This window comes from Pteronotus mesoamericanus, unplaced genomic scaffold (assembly GCF_021234165.1).
Source record: "Pteronotus mesoamericanus isolate MK-2021 breed Mesoamerican mustached bat unplaced genomic scaffold, CSHL_Meso_final scaffold_1135, whole genome shotgun sequence".
Classification (NCBI taxonomy): domain Eukaryota; kingdom Metazoa; phylum Chordata; class Mammalia; order Chiroptera; family Mormoopidae; genus Pteronotus; species Pteronotus mesoamericanus.
Window position 1 is genome coordinate 445,176 of NW_026555300.1, and position 17,291 is coordinate 462,466.

Here is a 17,291-nt window from a genome sequence, read left to right on the forward strand (position 1 = left end):
CTGTGCGCTTGGTAAGGATGTCAGTGCTCTTAACAGTCAGAGTCTGAGCCTAGTTTCATGACTTCATCTAATGTTCAGCAGCTCTTTCTTTCCTTTATGTGATTTGTTTAATTAGTGACTGTGAGCCACAAAGGAGTGGTTCCCTTCAAGTCCTTCTTGTTTGTTCTCTGAAACTGTTGAAAGATGGATTGGATTGACCTTAATCTTGGTTACCACAGAGCCCATCTCTTCATGGTGAAGTGATTTGACAGGCCTATTTCAATAGTTAACTTTTTTCAAAATTTTTAGCATGGAGATCTCTATTCTCTGTAATTACCTGAGAAAAGAGGAAGACAATCTGCCTAGGGTGCTGCACTTCTAGAAGTTCCTGCTTCAGTGCCTCACAGTACTCAGAGGTCTGAGGTGTGCTGGGTCTAATACCTGTTGCCAAGTGCTACTGAAATCAGCTCTGGGGGAGCAATGTGGGCATCAGGAAGGAACTAGATAAAGGTGCCATACCATGGTCCTCACTGCTGACCTGCAGAACCATAACATAGAATGGGGCCCTGCATGGTCATGAAATCTAAGTGGTTTCCTGGTATTTCTCATTAGATCACTTGCGGAGATTTAAGAAATGACATCAGCTGTGTGCTCCCCCACAGAGTTGGTCAACTGCTCTAGGTGGGGTATGATTGTTTACTGAGGTCTTGTACGTGATTTGTGAGTGTGAGGAGCAAGCTTTGTTTAGGTAAGGTAACAGGGTGCTGTAACTGGCATTGGGGTTGAGGAGAGCAGCGCATGTTCTCATTGCTGCAGGAGTTTGTGGACGTCTGTGGAAGGAGGGAGCACCTGAAAAGAGAAAGAAAAAACTGCCAATGTGGTCTCCATGTAGGAGCTTATTGTTCCTGAGTCTCCTGTGACAACGGACAGGAGAGAGTGGCCTTTTCAGCATTTCCAGGTCACTCTGCCTATGAGTGTGGTAGAAGAGGATTAAGGGGCTGTGGGGACACCTTTGAAGGCACATCCTCAACAGGCACACTTGACCCATCAGCATATTGTCCCTGAGAAAACAACCTGAGCTCCAGCAGGAGGACATGGCCACTTCTCAGTAAACGATGTGTCCTAGGTCAGAGGCTCTGTTTTTCCTCCTCTAATTTAGATTTAGAACTTGCAACCCTTGTTTCTCTACATCTGATGTTCTTGCCTAGCGAGGTTGTTTTCCTCTAATTTTTTCGTTTTATGATTGTCAGGGTCAGAAGTTTATGTACTTTTATCCTTTGTTCCATAGCCTTCTCTTCATTATTTTTAGCTCTCTGAGGTCAGGAATTTCCACCTTTACTGAATGACCTTCAACTACTGAACATATCCCCTCCGTGACAGATCAACCTGGAAGGCACCCATGTCCAACATCCCTGTTGGGATGGACTTAGAGGCTCAAGAATTGGTGAAAAGGGACATGTAGGTTTTAGGTTCATGTAGCTGCAGCATCTGCTGTGTAGATCAGGGGTGGGAAAACACGATTTACTGGTCAGGATAGCTCAGAAAGATCTGACAAGGAAGAGTAGATAGAAAAGAATTGTTTGCTGGTTTGGTACAAAAGTCTTGGTACTTAAATGCACTAATTAGGGTACAAGACATGAGAGAGTATATTTGGTTTTACATCTGCAGAAATTGACTTTTATTTATGATAATTTTCACACAATTTTCTTCTGTATTTTTGCCAGTAATATCACAGCAGTGATGACATGTCCCTCCATGTGCCTCAGTCACTGCATAGCCATTGTTCCAGTCTACCCTGATAGTCACCTGGCTGAGGTGCTGTTTTCAGTGTAGAGTTAATAGACTTCCTTTATCATTAACAAGGGTCTAGCAGGGAATTATTGAGAAATGTGAAAAAACTATCACATTTTATCTGGAAATTTTGTTGTCATTTTAGTTTGCTTTGGAAAATGCAGGCCCTACGTTTATTTCCTCGAGATCAGTGGCTTCCAACATGGAGAATTTAATCAATGAGGCCTTGTTCTTGTAAATTTTCATTATATTCCACACTCATGTCACAGACATACTCTACATGATCACTTTTTGCATTTTCAAGAAAGTTTACAAGAATCATATTCATATATGTTCAATTCAGTTAAATTTCTAAGTTATAGTTCTCCCCTAATGATAACAGAAATATTTAAAAAGAAATAAAAGACTAAGAAACAATATCTCTGATTTCCTTTTTACCATAATGTGAGCTTCACTTATTTTGTTTATAAAACACAAATGCTATCATTCACACATAAACTTATGAGATTTACTGAATTGCACAATAATCTTAATTTCATTGACATGAACATTCTGTTTCTTTTTTAATTTTTTATATTTCTTTTTATTTATTTTTTTAGAGAGGGAAAAGGAAGGAGAGAGAGAAACATCGATGTGTGGTTGCCTCTTGTGTGCCCCCTACTGGGGACCTCGCCTGCAACCCAGGCATTTGCCCTGACTGGGAATCAAACCAGTGACCCTTTGTTTCATAGGCCAGCACTCAGTCCACTGAGCCACACCAGCCAGGGCAACATTCTGTTTTTTATCACTTTTCAGTTGTACCTAGTTTCGATGTGTGTCTGTGTGCATAAAATGTTGATATATTTGAGATACTTTGTCTTGTTATTATCTTCAGATGTTTCTGTTTTTCTTTGCTGCAGTTACAGAAACTGCAATGAATGTCCGTAAGGTCTCTGTATGCATTTCTGTATGTGTGGGGGGGTTTTGTAGTTGTAAATCAAATTTAGAATAAAACCAAGGTCTACTCTTTATGTTTCAGAAAATGCTCTTATAGCATAGGAAGAGTAATCTTGTTTTAAGATTCTATATACAAAATTTTAAAATTTGTGACTGCTGTGTTTCTTATTTCTTGAAAACTGTAAATTTTATAAAACTTCTTCAGCTCAAAGATAGGTATGAATTCTTTTCTGTTTTCTGTGTTATTTGGAAATATGGCACGTGGACCAAAGACATTGGCATCACTAGTAAAAAGTGAGCTTGTTAAGGATGTGGAAACACAGGCCCCACCCCAGAACTCCTAACTCAGAATCTCCGCTTTTATAAAACTGCAGTTCCTATTGTCTGAGTGAAGTGCAAATAAGTACTTAAACTTTCAACTTACCAGGACTTTTGTAGCTGAGAAATTCAACTGATTCCGAATGATACAAATACAACACTCACATCCATATGCCTGTGTCGATGCCTTAGTTTTAAAGTTTATTTTTCTGAAAAGTTAAGTCTGCTTTAGATTTGTGGTAAGTTTGGATTTCTCAATGTTTGAAAATACATTAGACTATATATCTGGGTCAAAATGATATTAGTAAGTAACTCAGGACACTCTTTTAGCTCAAAACCACTTCTCCTAACACTGTTTACCTATTGGATGACATTATGAACTCTGCTGTTTCAGAGATCGTTGACCTTTGGGGATGTATCAGTAGGTTTCTCTCGGGAGGAGTGGGAGTGCCTGGACCCAGCTCAGCGGAAATTGTACGTGGATGTGATGTTGCAGAACTACAGGAACCTGGTCTCCCTGGGTGAGGATGAGCACCTTTCAGAGTTCCTGCTGCACCCGCAGGGTTTTGTTGTTGTTTTTTTTTTTTGTTTTTTTTTTGTCAGTTTAACAGCTTTTGGGGCTTTGTGTGGTAGCTATTCAGATTCTTGCTCACCATGGAGAAATTGGAGGTTTTCCGGTATAGAAAGAAAAGGTTTCCTGAGCAGTTTAAATTGGAAACTTAGTGTCTGAAAACTTTACATGTTGTCTAGAATAATTAAGGTGCTACTGAAAACAGTATTTTGGAAAATCACTTTCTAGAATGTTTTATATTACCAGTTTAATTTCCTGAGAACAGAGTAGAATGGGAAATTTCCTTCAAAACTAATGATTCTTTTTCATATAAACAGGTCTTTTTGTCTCTAAGACAGTCCTGGTCACTATTTTGGAGCAAATGAAGGAACACTGGATTGTGAACAGAGAAAAGACATTATCTGCCCACCCAGGTAGGTGGGAATGGGGAAGCCGGTGACATAGGTAAGAGGCCCAGAGGTCATAGAGGAAGCCAGACCTTATGTGGTTTGGGAGCCTATGCTTCAGTAAAAAGGATTTTGAGAAGTCCAGGTTTATTTCTGTTGCTGTTATAGAGGGACAACTTGTCTCCATCATGTCCGGTGACCTCTGTCATCCTATTAGCACTTGGGGCCAAAGTCTTCCCCTTAGCTCGTGAGAGCTGCAGTGGTCTAGCTCCTCTTCCATTGCTTTGGGGACCTGGGAAAACCTGTGCACATTGCTGAGAAATGTATGTTAAGCCCCCCCCTTTTTTTTAACTTTTTTTCCTCATGAAAAGTGATCATGAAGGAAATGGTTGAGGTCCTGGAATTTGGCGCAGAAACCCCAAGAACCCTGGGGACAGGTGTCATTTTTTCTGGCTTATAATTTCTTATCCTATAGAGGCTTCAAAGAAGACCTTACAATGTTTATACTCAGTGATTTCATCACAGCAGAAGGCACCTCCCAAAATGAGACAATCTAATTTTCTGTTTTGCTTCAAAATGTCCTTTTGCTTAGTATGAAATAATACAAGAAATTTATAGTATATGTGTTAATTCCTTCATGTTTAAGTAGTTTACTGTATTTGTTTACCTCAGAGTTCCTCAACAAGTTTCTGCCATAGCTGACTTGAAAACACTGCCCACCATGTAGGAAAGTCTCTGTTATTACCTAATTTCTTCATCACTATCCTTTGGTAAGCAATGAGTTACAGAATTATTAGGCACTTCATATTTTTTTAAATTGTTCAGTGGTGCTTTGGTGCTCACTGATTCTGCCCCTTAAGCGTGTCACCTACAGAAGTGGTAGGGTTGTAGTCCAACATGATCTTAAGCTATCCACTGGGTACACTGGCTCTGAACCTTCCCTGGAGGTGCAAGGTCAGCCACCACCGATGAATTGCCCGGGATCACCTGGCACCCATTACAGAGTGATATGCAGATAGCTTCTAATTAAGCTATGTTTGGAAGGGTCCAGGAGAGGGCAAGATGTGATCCAAGGCCGACTATGGCTAGTGCTGACATGAGGCCACTGAATGAGAGGAACGGGGCACACAGGGGCCAGATGCAATTTGTTTCTGAGATTTAGGAGCGTCTGAACCATGAGGCAAGAGAGGCCATTTGTATAGAAAAGCCACTGGACCTGGGCTTTCAAGTTGAGTGCTGCTTGAAACACCTCAGGGAATCACTAGGACAGAGCTGCAGTGTTAGCCAAGTAGACAGAGAGACTCGGATAGGGCACCTGCCTGCTAGCTTTGTAATGGGGAGGACTGAGCAAGGGAATAATGGCCCCTGGGGGGATTTCTGGGTGGGAGAAAGCTGCCCCTCCCGCCTTTGCCCTGAAGCCAGACAATTCAGTTCCTTCCTCATAGACCCTTATGCCTTTCAAGCTGCTGTCCCAGGGCTGGAGATCACAGCCAGTGTGTCCCAGTAAGTCTTTGTGCAGCACCTTTAAGAGAAAGACTGGGACTCCAGATTCTCTCAGTCTCACTCAGCCAGCTATACTCCCCACTGGTTTTCCATCATGTTTTCTTTTCAATGATAGATGCCCCAGATTTAGTTGAGTTACTTTTTGGTTTTTATTTATATATTAGGAAAGTGAGTGATAGTTTTCCACTCAGTACACTGAAGATATTGTGGGACTTAATGAAAATATGAATCAACCATATGTCATTTGCCATTCAAATGACATGCACGTTTGTCTAGTTTTTACCCTCTTTTGTTTGTGACTTAACCACATTATGCTGGGTATAACACACTCCTGTGAATAATGCATATGCACATTTTTGGCCCAGACTTTCAGGAAAGTATCTTTCATTTTAATTTTTAAATTCAATTATTTATTTATATTTAGGTACTTGTTTTTTTGTATTATAAAAGAGTTTTAGCATTTCTTTTTGAACATATGGTACAAGCAATTTTATGTAACAAATAATTACAAATCACAAGACTCTAAAACATAAGTTATTTCAAGTACTACCCATGTATAATGTGCATCTTTATTTTTCCCTCAGAAATTTGGGCAAAAGAGCATGCATGATACGTGGCAAATTACACTATCTTGTTCCCTTCTGTGCTTCATTAATGGTCAATGTTTGTTTTGTCCTGTGTGCTTACTGTGATAGTGTTAATATTATATTGGTTCATGGGTGAGTTTATATTCTTTTTCTATGAGATAAAAACTTTCTAAATTGAATATAATTTTTGAAAAGTTTATAACTATCTCAGATGTTTTTTGTTTTAAACTTTGATTAAAATCATGTGAACAAAAATGTAGCATCTTTTTTTAAGTCTTTTATTGATTATGCTATTACAGTTGTCCCATATTTTCTCCCCTTTATCCCATTCTACCATGTACCCCCCTTCCGTCCTGCATTTCCCCCCTTAGTTCATGTCCATGAGTTGTACATATAAGTTCTTTGGCTTCTCCATTTCCTACACTATTCTTAACCTCCCCATCTGTTTTGTACCTACCAATTATGTTCCTTATTCTCTGTACCTTTTCCCCCATCCTCCCCCTTCACCACCACCCCCTGCCCCTGCTGATAATCTTCCATGTGATCTCCATTCCTGAGATTCTGTTCCTGTTGTTTGCTTAGTTTGTTTTTGGTTCAGTTGTTGATAGTTGTAACTTTGTTGTCATTTTACTGTTCATAGTTTTGATTTTCTTCTTTTTCTTAGATAAGTCCCTTTCACATTTCATATACTAAGGGCTTGGTGATGCTGAACTCCTTTAAGTTTATCTGGGAAGCACTTTATCCACCCTTCCATTCTAAATGATAGCTTTGCTGGATAGAGTAATCTTTGATGTAGGTCCTTGCTTTTCATCACTTTGAATACTCCTTTCCAACACCTTCTTGCCTGCAAGGGTTTTTTTTGAGAAATCAGCTGAGAGTCTTATGGGAACCCCTTTGTAGGTAACTCTCTCCTTTTCTCTTGCTCCTTTTTAAGATTCTCTCCTTATATTAATTTTGGGTAATTTAATTATTATGTGTCTTGGTGTGTTCCTCTTTGGGTTCTCCTTGTTTGGGACTCTCTGAGCTTCCTGGACTTACATGTCTATTTCCTTCATCAGATTGGGGAAGTTTTCCTTAATTATTTTTTCAAATCAGTTTTCAGTTTTTTGCTCCTCTTCTCCTTCTGGCACCCCTGTGATTTGTATGGTGGGACGTTTAAAGTTGTCCCAGGGGTTCCTAAGCCTCTCCTCATTTTTTTGAATTATTGTTTCTTGACTCTGTCCCAGTTGAATGTTTCTTTCTTTTGTTCCAGATCGTTGATTTGAGTCCCAGTTTGCTTCTCTTCAGTGTTCGTTTCCTGTATATTTTTATTTCACTTTATATAGCCTTCACTTCTCCCCTTTTTTTTGCATCCATACTCAATCACTTCTGTGAGCATCCTGATTACCAGTGTTTTGAACTCTGCATCTGATAGGTTAGCTATCTCTTTGTTGCTTAGTTCTTTTTCTGGAGTTTTGATCTGTTCTTTCATTTGGGCCATATTTCTTTGAGTCGGCACAACTGTTACATTTTAAAGAGTGGAGCCTTAGGTATTGGCCAGTGCGGAGCAACCCACTTCACTGCATGGTGGTGCTGTGTGTGGGTCAGAGAGGTAAGAATGCCATTTGGTCGGCTCTCCCCCTGTTCAGTCACTTCCCCCACTACCCACAAATGAAGCGATTATGCACTTCTGGTGCTGATTTCCAGATGGGTGGGCTTGTGTGCATTCTAGGACCCAATGGGCCCCTCCAACATACTCCCCTATGAGACTGGCAGTTTCTCCCGCCGTCACAACTACCTCAGGTTTTTACAGCCAGAAGCTTTGAGGCTTTATTTTCCCAGGCTGCAGCCCTAGGTTGGGCAGTTGGTCTCGCTCCTCAGTTGTTCCTCCTGGTGTTTCTACACTTGAATGTGGGACCGCCTGTCCACCTGCCACCGTCTCACCCACCCCAGCCATCCGCCACTGACATACCACAAGTCCTCTTAGCCCTGGCTTACTGTCTCCACCCCTCCTGCCAGTCTGGATGAATGTTTTAACTCCTTGGTTGTCGGGCTTCCATGCAGTTAGGTTTTCTGGGTGTTCTGGTTGTTTTTTTGTTTTTAAATTGGTTGTTATCCATCCTTTGGTTGTGTGAGGAAGCAAAGCTATCTACCTACACCTCCATCTTGGCTGGAAACCAAAAAAAATCTAGCATCTTAACTATCTGTAACTGTATAGTCCAGTTGTGTTAAGTATACTGTCTTTGTTGTGTATCTTATCTCTTGAAAGTTCCATCTGGCAGAAATGTCTCAGTGTACATTAAACAGCCATTTCCTCATTTGGCTTAAAACCAAGGCTCAGGTAATTACCTTTGTTTTCTTTCCTGTGAGGTGGACTCCATTAGGTTACTCACATAAATGGATCCTATAGTATCTATCTCTTTGTGACTCATGTCCTTTGCTTAAATAATGTCCTCAGTGTTTGTCATTCTGTTAGGCAGTGATAAGATGTTTTTCAATTTTCTGACAGAATACAACTCCTTTGTATGTATATACTACACTCTTTTTTTTACTTAATTGTTTATCCATAGACATTGGGGTTGCTTCCACCTATTACAGGCTTTTGTGAATTATGCTCCAGTGAACACAGGTGTGTAAATGTCTCTTACAGATCCTCCTTTGAATTCTTCTGGACAAATACCCAGAAGTAGAAGGGTGCAATTCGAGAACAGTTCTGCCCTGGCTGGTGTGGCACAGTGGCTTGAGCGCCAGCCTGCAAAGCAAAAGGTTGCCACTTCAATTCCCAGTCAGGGCACATGCCTGAATTGCAGACCATTAGAGGGCACCTGAGAGCAACCACACATTGATGTTTCTCTTCCCTCTCTTTCTCCCACCCTTCCCCTCTCTGTAAAAATAAATAAATATTTTTTAAAACATTTTTTAAAAGATTTTATTTATTTAGTAATTATTAAATAATAGATAAATTTAGTCATAAATAAAATTTTTTAAATGTATTTATTAATTAAGAAATAAGTAAATAACTGGGGACCTGGCCTGCAACCCAGGCATGTGCCGTGACTGGGAATCGAACTGGCCACCTTTGCTTCGCAGGCTGGCACTCAGTCCACTGAGCCACACCAACCTAGGCAAAATCTTTAAAGAAAAAAAGGAAAGAAACTTTCTTCAAATCTTGTGTATATTCCCACGAATACTCTCTTCAATCTCATGAAAAGGAAAAAATACTAAACTACGCTAAGAAAAATAATATTAAAAAAAGAAAATTCTATTTAATTTTCTGACATCCCATTTTTTACTCCTGCTGTTTGCAGCAATTTATGTTTCATTGAACCACATATAGGGTCCATTTTCTCCACATTTTTGGAAACAGTATTGTTTGTTTTGTGGGTTTTGTTTTTTTTTATACCGGTCATCTTAATTGCAAATTGGTTTTTGTATATTGTGCATACATGTTTTAATGAAGGATGCAAAAATTTATTTCTTGAATGTGCCTAAAGAACTATAGGAAAGATGCATAGACTCAAGTAAACATACATCATAGAAGGTCTTTGAATGACTTTTTCAAAGAGCAGTTTTAGGCTTGCAGCAAAATTGTGTAGAAGTTAATAAGAACTCACACATGCATAGTCCCCACCTTTTCTCAGTGTCTCCTACCTGAGTAGTTCATTGGTAATATTGATGAACTTATATTGGCCCATCATTATCAACCAAAGTTTATGTTCTTTGGTTAAATACTAAGGAGCTCAATTATTGGATCATATAATAAGTGTATGTTTAGTTTTGTTAGAACCTCCAAACCCTGTTGCCTAGAGACTATACAATTTTACATTTTCACCAACAATGAATGAGAGCTCCAGTTGCTCCACGTCCGCAGCAGCATTTGCTGTTGTCAACACTGTTTGTTCAGTTTCCATAGTTTTAATATGCATTTCCTTACTGACATAAGATGTGGAGGTTCTTTTCAGATACTGATTTTTTTAATCTATATATCTTTTTTAGTGTGTTTTCTTTTAAGGTGTTTGGCCCTTTTTAGTCAGGTTTCTTCTCTTGTCACTGTTGAGTTTAAAAACATCTTCGTTACACACAGTGATCCTATGTATGTCATCTTTAGCAAATACTGTTCTCAGCCTATGGATTTTTTTCTCATGATGAGGATCATACTTTTGTTTACTTTTTTTTGCTTAATGTTTCAGTTAAAACATGGGAGTTGAAATATTAATGGTACAGAATGAAAAACAAAGATGGTTAAGAATTTAATTTGAAAAAATGTGGTGTGTTTAAAATCAAGATTGCGTCATATTCAATAATTTGGAGATTATGTTTGCAGTTTTTTTCCCGAATATAGAATATACACACATAGTCACATCACATGGGGACATGTTGAAATACCATTTTTTGATATTATATGTCAACTAAAATAAAATCTTTTAATTTCTTCCAAATTGTACAGTACTATTATAGCAGTGGTCATTTTTTTCAGTTCTGTATCTTCACTGTTGTAAATAATGCTGCAGTTGGTATGGGTATGCATATACTGCTTTGAATTTGTATTCTTATATTCTTGTATTCTTCGGATAACTCCCCAGAAACGGAATTGCTGTGTTATATGGTACTTGTTTGTAAATTTCTGAGGAACCTCCATCTTGTTTTCTGTAGTGGCTTCATGAGCATTTCTCCTTATCATTGCTAATGCTCATTTGTTGATTTTTTTAGTAATTTCCATCCTGTTACATGTGCTATTGTATTTCATTTGGGTCCAATTTGCATTTCTCTGATGATGAATGATGTTGAACATCTTTTCATGTGTTTATTGGCAATCTTTATGTCCTGTTTAAAGAAATAGCTACTCAGGAACTCTACCATTTTTTAATTGTATCATTTGATTTTTTTCTATGTTGTGTAAGTTCTTCATATATTTTGGATATTTAGCATCATTGGTGTATATCTTTCCCTATTTGTTAGATTGGGTTTTTTGTTTTGTTGATGGTTTCCTTTCTGTACAAAAACTTATTTTGTTATAGTCTCATTTGTTTACTCATCATGAATTTTGTTTAAGTTCTTAGTTTATTAATCCTCTTGTGAAAAATATTCATAGTTACCACTGATAAGTCACTGAAGAATCTCTCTTTTTTTTTTTTTTGGCTAGCACTAATACTAGCCTTTGCAGTCCCTCTGACTTCCTTCCTTGTGTTCTTGCTTTCCTATCTCTGTTTTCTTGACGTCTTCTTCTTCTTACATAGGCCATTTCTTACAAGTCTATGTTTGGGATATATTTTGTGTGTGCAGTCTACGGAATCATAAATGAAAACTAAGCCAGTTGTCTTGACACCACCAAATTGGGTTCTGCATCCAAACACAAAGATGACAGCTGGTCTGGTCCTACACATTTTGGCTAGTTCTTTTAAAAAGTTTCTTCCATGCTGTTGCCTTCCCAGGGTGGGAAAAAAGTCGTTAATGATCATTTGTTTCTGATGAGGTAGTTTATTCATAATTAAATTGCTGATCAGGACAGTTACTGTGTCATTTATCATGGTGACCAATCTTCAAGCAACCAAGGAAGGAAACTGAATTTTCCATTAACTGATTTTTTCTTTAATACAAAGGGGTTTTTTAAAAGATTTTATTTATTTATTTATTTTTAGAGAGGGGAAGGATGGGAGAAAGGGAGGGAAATATCAATATGTGTAACCTCTTGTGCACCTCCTACTGGGAACCTGGCCCAGAACCCAGGCATGTGCCCTAGGCTGGGAACTGAACCTGTGACCCTTTGGGTCACAGGCTGGCACTCAAGCCACTGAGCCACACTAGTGAGGGCTAATACCAACTTTTTGATGTAATGTTTTTTCACTGTGCCTTTCTTGGTCTTGTTTTGAACATTTAACTTCCTTTAGGAGTACTCAGAAATAGGATGTAGTCAAAACTTGCTGGTAAGTTCAATGTACACTCAAAGCTGTGAAACTTTTATTATATCTTTCAGCTGTGTCATCTGAAGACAACCAGGCCTTGTTGAGAAAGCTAGGGATGGAAGATTTATTACTCTCTAAAGTAATACTGGTAAGATATGTAAGGTGTGCCTTTGATAATGTAATGAAAGCCTGATAAGAAAGGGCATGATGAGAAAAAAGGATGTTAAAGTGCACATAACTAAATTGGGACAGTTATTCATTTAAAAAATCCTTGTTACCTATACAGGTCCAAAATAGTATACATTAGGAATGTCTCCCAATTTAGTCAGTGACAATGCAAATAAATGTGTCTAAATGTGAAGATGAGAAACAATTTTCTAAGTGTATGTATTCTTGCAGAGGCAGTCAGGAAATCTAGGAACTCACATAAGTTGTGGTGTGAATAGTCATTTGAATTGATTAAATTGTAGAGTGTGATTAAACTTTCAGTCAGTACTTTCTAGAATTTAGTGATATATAATGCACTATAAAATTGAAATGTGATCAGATTTACAATCTTTTTATTAAAAAATAATTATAGTTCATTGGGAAATAAGGGTTTCTTTAATACTGAAATATGTATATTTTCTATACTTGGTAATGATTTTTTTTTTTATTACTTGATTCATTTTTAGAGGGGAAGGGAGGGAGAAAGAGAGAAAGAGAAACATTGTTGTCAGAAACCTCAGTTGGTTGCCATTTGCATACACCCTTATGATAGAGGGAACCTACAAGCAGGCTAGCTCCCTAATTAGGAATATAGAACTGGCAGCTCTTCACTTTGCGAAACAATGCTCAAATAACTAGTCACACCCTCCATGGCTGGGAGTGTTTTTTAATACAACCAACATTGGTTAGTAGATATCACAGAATAGTTATTTGGGAATAAGTGTACATGTTTAATGAAATTATAGCTGTTACTAATGGCCTTTCTATCTTCATTAATTACCAGAGTACATATAACGAAGACAGAAGTTATCAATGTAATGAGCAGTGGAAAAATTATAACCATGAGTTTAGTCTTTACAAACATCAGAATATTCATCTTCCAGAGAACCATCATCAAAGCAGAGAAGTCTTTGACAAAATGTCAAATCACAATACACATCAGGTTATTCCTCTTGTGGAGAAGACAGACAAACAAAGTAGATGTGTCCAGTCTTTCAAACAATCTTTAAATCACATTAAACAAGGGAATATCGATACCATGGAGATCACTTACAGATATTTACCACATAACAGCATCTTTAGTCATATATTCAATGGAAATAGACTTAAGAAATTCCATACTAGAGAAAAGCAAAAATGTAAAGATTGTGGTAAAACATTCAGTTGGCCTTCAGGTCTCATTCTACATCAAAAACTTCATACTGGAAAGAAGTTCTACAAATGTAATGCATGTGGCAAAGCCTTTAAAAGGCATTCATGTCATGCTCCAAATGAGAGAAGAATTCTGAATGGCGAGAAACCTTACAAATGCAGAGAATGTGCAAAAGCCCTTTGCCAGTTTTCTACCCATACTGGACACCAGAGAATTCACACCGGAGAGAAGCCTTATAAATGTAGAGAATGTGATAAAGCCTTTAGCAAGTTGTCACACCTTACACGACATCAGAAAATTCATACGGGAGAAAAACCTTATAAATGTGAAGAATGTGGTAAAGCCTTTAGGCAGTCTTCATACCTTCCTATACATCAGAAAGTTCATACTGGAGAGAAGCCTTATAAATGTGAAGAATGTGGTAAAGCCTTTACAGAGTCATCGACCCTTACTAAACATCAGAGAATTCATTCTGTAGTGAAGCCTTTTAAATGCAGAGAATGTGGTAAAGTCTTCAACCAGTGTTCATATCTTACTATTCATAAGATGATTCATACTGGAGAGAGGCCTTATAAATGTAGAGAATGTGGTAAAGCCTTTAGAACATCTTCAACTCTTACTAAACATAAGAAAATTCATACTGGAGAGAAGCCTTACCAATGTAGAGAATGTGGTAAAGCCTTTAGCCTGTACTCGTACCTTATACGACATCAGAAAATTCATACTGGAGAGAGGCCTCATAAATGTATAGAATGTGGTAAAGCCTTCAGAACATCCTCAACCCTTGCTAAACATAAGAAAATTCATGCTGGAGAGAAGGCTTATCAATGTAGAGAATGTGGTAAAGCCTTTAGCCAGTTCTCAAACCTTATACAACATCAGAAAATTCATACTGGCGAGAGGCCTTATCAATGTATAGAATGTGGTAAAGCCTTTAGAATGTCCTCAACTCTTAATAAACATAAGAAAATTCATACTGGAGAGAAGCCTTATAAATGTACAGAATGTGATAAAGCTTTTAGCATGTTGTCAAACCTTACACAGCATCAGAAAATTCATACTGATGAGAAGGCTTATCAATGTAGAGAATGTGGTAAAGCCTTTATCCTGTACTCGTACCTTATACAACATCAGAAAATTCATACTGGAGAAAAACCTTATAAATGTACGGAATGTGGTAAAGCCTTTAGAACGTCTTCAACCTTTAGTAAACATCAGAAAACTCATACTGGAGAGAAGCCTCATAAATGTACAGAATGTGATAAAGCCTTTAGCACGGCGGCATACCTTAAACAGCATCTGAAAGCTCATACTGGTGAGAAGCCTTATAAATGTAGAGAATGTGGTAAAGCCTTTAGCCACTCTTCATCCCTTACTAAACATCAGAAGATTCATACTGGAGAGAAAGCTTATCAATGTAGAAAATGTGGTAAAGCCTTTAGCCATTCCTCAAACCTTAAACAACATCAGAAAGTTCATACTGGAGAGAAGCCTTATAAATGTAGAGAATGTGGTAAAGCCCTTAGCCGTTCCTCAACCTTTATTGAACATCAGAACCTTCACACTGGAGAGAAGCCTTATCAATGTAGAGAATGTGGTAAAGTCTTTAGTCATTCTTCATCCCTTATTAAACATCAGAAAATTCATACAAATGAAGCTATAAATGTAGAGGATGTGGCAAAGTCTTTAGGCATTCCAGTCACTTTCTCAACATCAGAACCTTCATACTGGAGAGAAGCCTTATCAATGTAGAGAATGTGGTAAAGACTTTTGCCTGTTTTCAGACCTTATACAACATCAGAAAATTTATACCTTTCAGAAGCCTTATAGATGTAAAGGATCTGGCAATGCCTTAAGTTGGTCCACCACTGCTAGTGAACATAAAGAGGTCATACTGTAAAAAAGTGTTATTCATGTAGAGAATGTGTAAGTCATTTATGCAGCTCTCAAATCTTACTCAACCTCAAAAAATTCATATTGGTGTAAGGATTTATTTGCGTAGAAAATGTGGCAAGGCCTTAAACTGGTGTTTAAACCTTGTTAGATATCCAAAAGTATATTGGACAAAAATTTTCCATATGTAACAATTGTAAAGTTTTTAACAGCACCGAAAACTCACTCAGCATCACAGAATTTATGAGATTGGAGAGAAGCCTTAGGAATAGGTAAAATGCAGGAAATACATTAAAATACCAAAAAAAATTCATATTAAAAAGAAATCTACAGATGTAAGGAATGTGATAAAGCCTTTTCTTTGCTGTGAATCCTTACTAGATTTTGTATAATTCATTCTTAAGTAAAGTTTTACAAATGTGGAAAAGCCATTAACTGCCACTCATTAATTACTAAATGTCAGAATTTATAAAGGAGATAGATGTTACAAATGTAGATAATATGACAAAGCCTTTATTTGGTTCTCAGAACTTACTCATCAGATCATTGTTGAGAGAAATCTTGGAGTTGTACAAAGTGTGGGAAAGCATTTTTATTGGCATTTGTACTTTTCTAAACATCAGATAAAGCATTGACAGAAGATTTACAAATGTGGAAAATGTGACAAAACTTTTCATTACTGTTGCTATTTTATATGACATAAGACAGATCACAGTGGAGAGAAGTCTTACAACTGTAGACCATGAGGCAGAACTTTAAAATGGCATTTGTATCTTACTCTACATGAGAGATGAATTCATACCAGGGAGAAATCTTGCAAGTATGAAGAACATAACAAATCCTCTAAGAGCACTAAGCACTTACTGTCATAGAATTTATACTGGATAGGAAGCCATGTAAATGTAGATAAGGTGTCAAAGGTTATTTCCAGTCCTCAACTTCTAGTGACCATCAATGTTATACTGGGGGAAAGCCGTATAATTATGAACTATGTGCAATACCTTTAATTACTCTTCAGAACTTACTTGAAATCAGCTTATTCATACTGGAGTGAAACCTTACAAATGTAGTGTAGGAGACACAAGTTTTAATTATCACAGATCTCTTACTGAACATGAAAGAATATATACTTGAAGGAAAACCATACAAATACAGAGAATGTGGATAAGGTTTTAACCATGATTCAAAACATCCCACATTGGAGAATTCATGCTAAAGAAACACAAAAATATAAAGAATTGGAAAATAATGTTCACCATTGCTCGAGCCTCATTCAACATTAGAGAATTTACTTTGAAGAGAAGCCTTACAGATATATCAAACTTAGTGAAATTCTTAATCCTCATTCATACCTGCTCAACATCCTATTCATACTGGAGAAAAGCCTAAAAGATATAAAAAATGTGGAAAAGCTCTAACGAATACTCAAACTCTATTCAACATCAGAATTCATTCTAAAGAGAAAATATGAATGAAAAGAATGTTTAAAACTTTTTTTCCACATTAATGGCATATTTGATATGAGAATTTATACTAAATGTAAATCTTAAAGGTCTGTGAACTCTTGTAAATTATACTTTCACTCATCTACTTTTCCATAGAAGACTGAGGACATAATAATCCACAATATATAAAGAAAATCTTAATGGAGATGCTGCTGTGTGTGGTTGATTTATAACTTTGTTGCATGAGAGCATATTTTTTGCATAAGGAAGAAACATTAAGCCCTGGCCGGGTAGCTCAGTTTGTTAAAGCATCTTCCTGATACACAAGATCACAAGTGTGATCCCCGTTCAGGGCACATAGAAGAGGAAACAATGAATGCACAAATAAGTAACAACAAATTGATGTATGTTTCTTCCCCCCACCCCGTCTCTGTAAAATCAATAAATATTTTTTAAAAAGATAAACATTAAGAATTTTTTTTATTTTGTAATAACTTTTCTTTGTATATCGTTCATATACTATAAAATTTCTCTAGCCCTGGCTGGTGTGCTCAGTGGATCAAGTGCTGGCCTGTGAACCAAACGGTTGCTGGTTTGATTCCTAGTCAGGGCACATGCCTGGGTTGTGGGCAAGGATCCC

At 37.5% G+C, this 17,291-nt stretch overlaps 1 protein-coding gene across 1 annotated transcript in view; it reads left to right on the forward strand.

Annotated features, from left to right (window-relative positions):
• The window catches only part of LOC129081540 (zinc finger protein 43-like), a 47,518-nt gene extending 30,448 nt beyond the window's left edge, over nucleotides 1-17,070 (forward strand). Inside the window, 6 exon segments of the mRNA XM_054587208.1 lie at nucleotides 3,419-3,545; nucleotides 3,913-4,008; nucleotides 12,025-12,101; nucleotides 12,945-14,967; nucleotides 14,970-14,999; nucleotides 15,002-17,070. Coding sequence (XP_054443183.1) covers nucleotides 3,419-3,545; nucleotides 3,913-4,008; nucleotides 12,025-12,101; nucleotides 12,945-14,967; nucleotides 14,970-14,999; nucleotides 15,002-15,213 — 2,565 coding nt within the window. The 3' untranslated portion in view covers nucleotides 15,214-17,070.
• The last annotated feature ends 221 nt before the right edge of the window (nucleotides 17,071-17,291 follow it).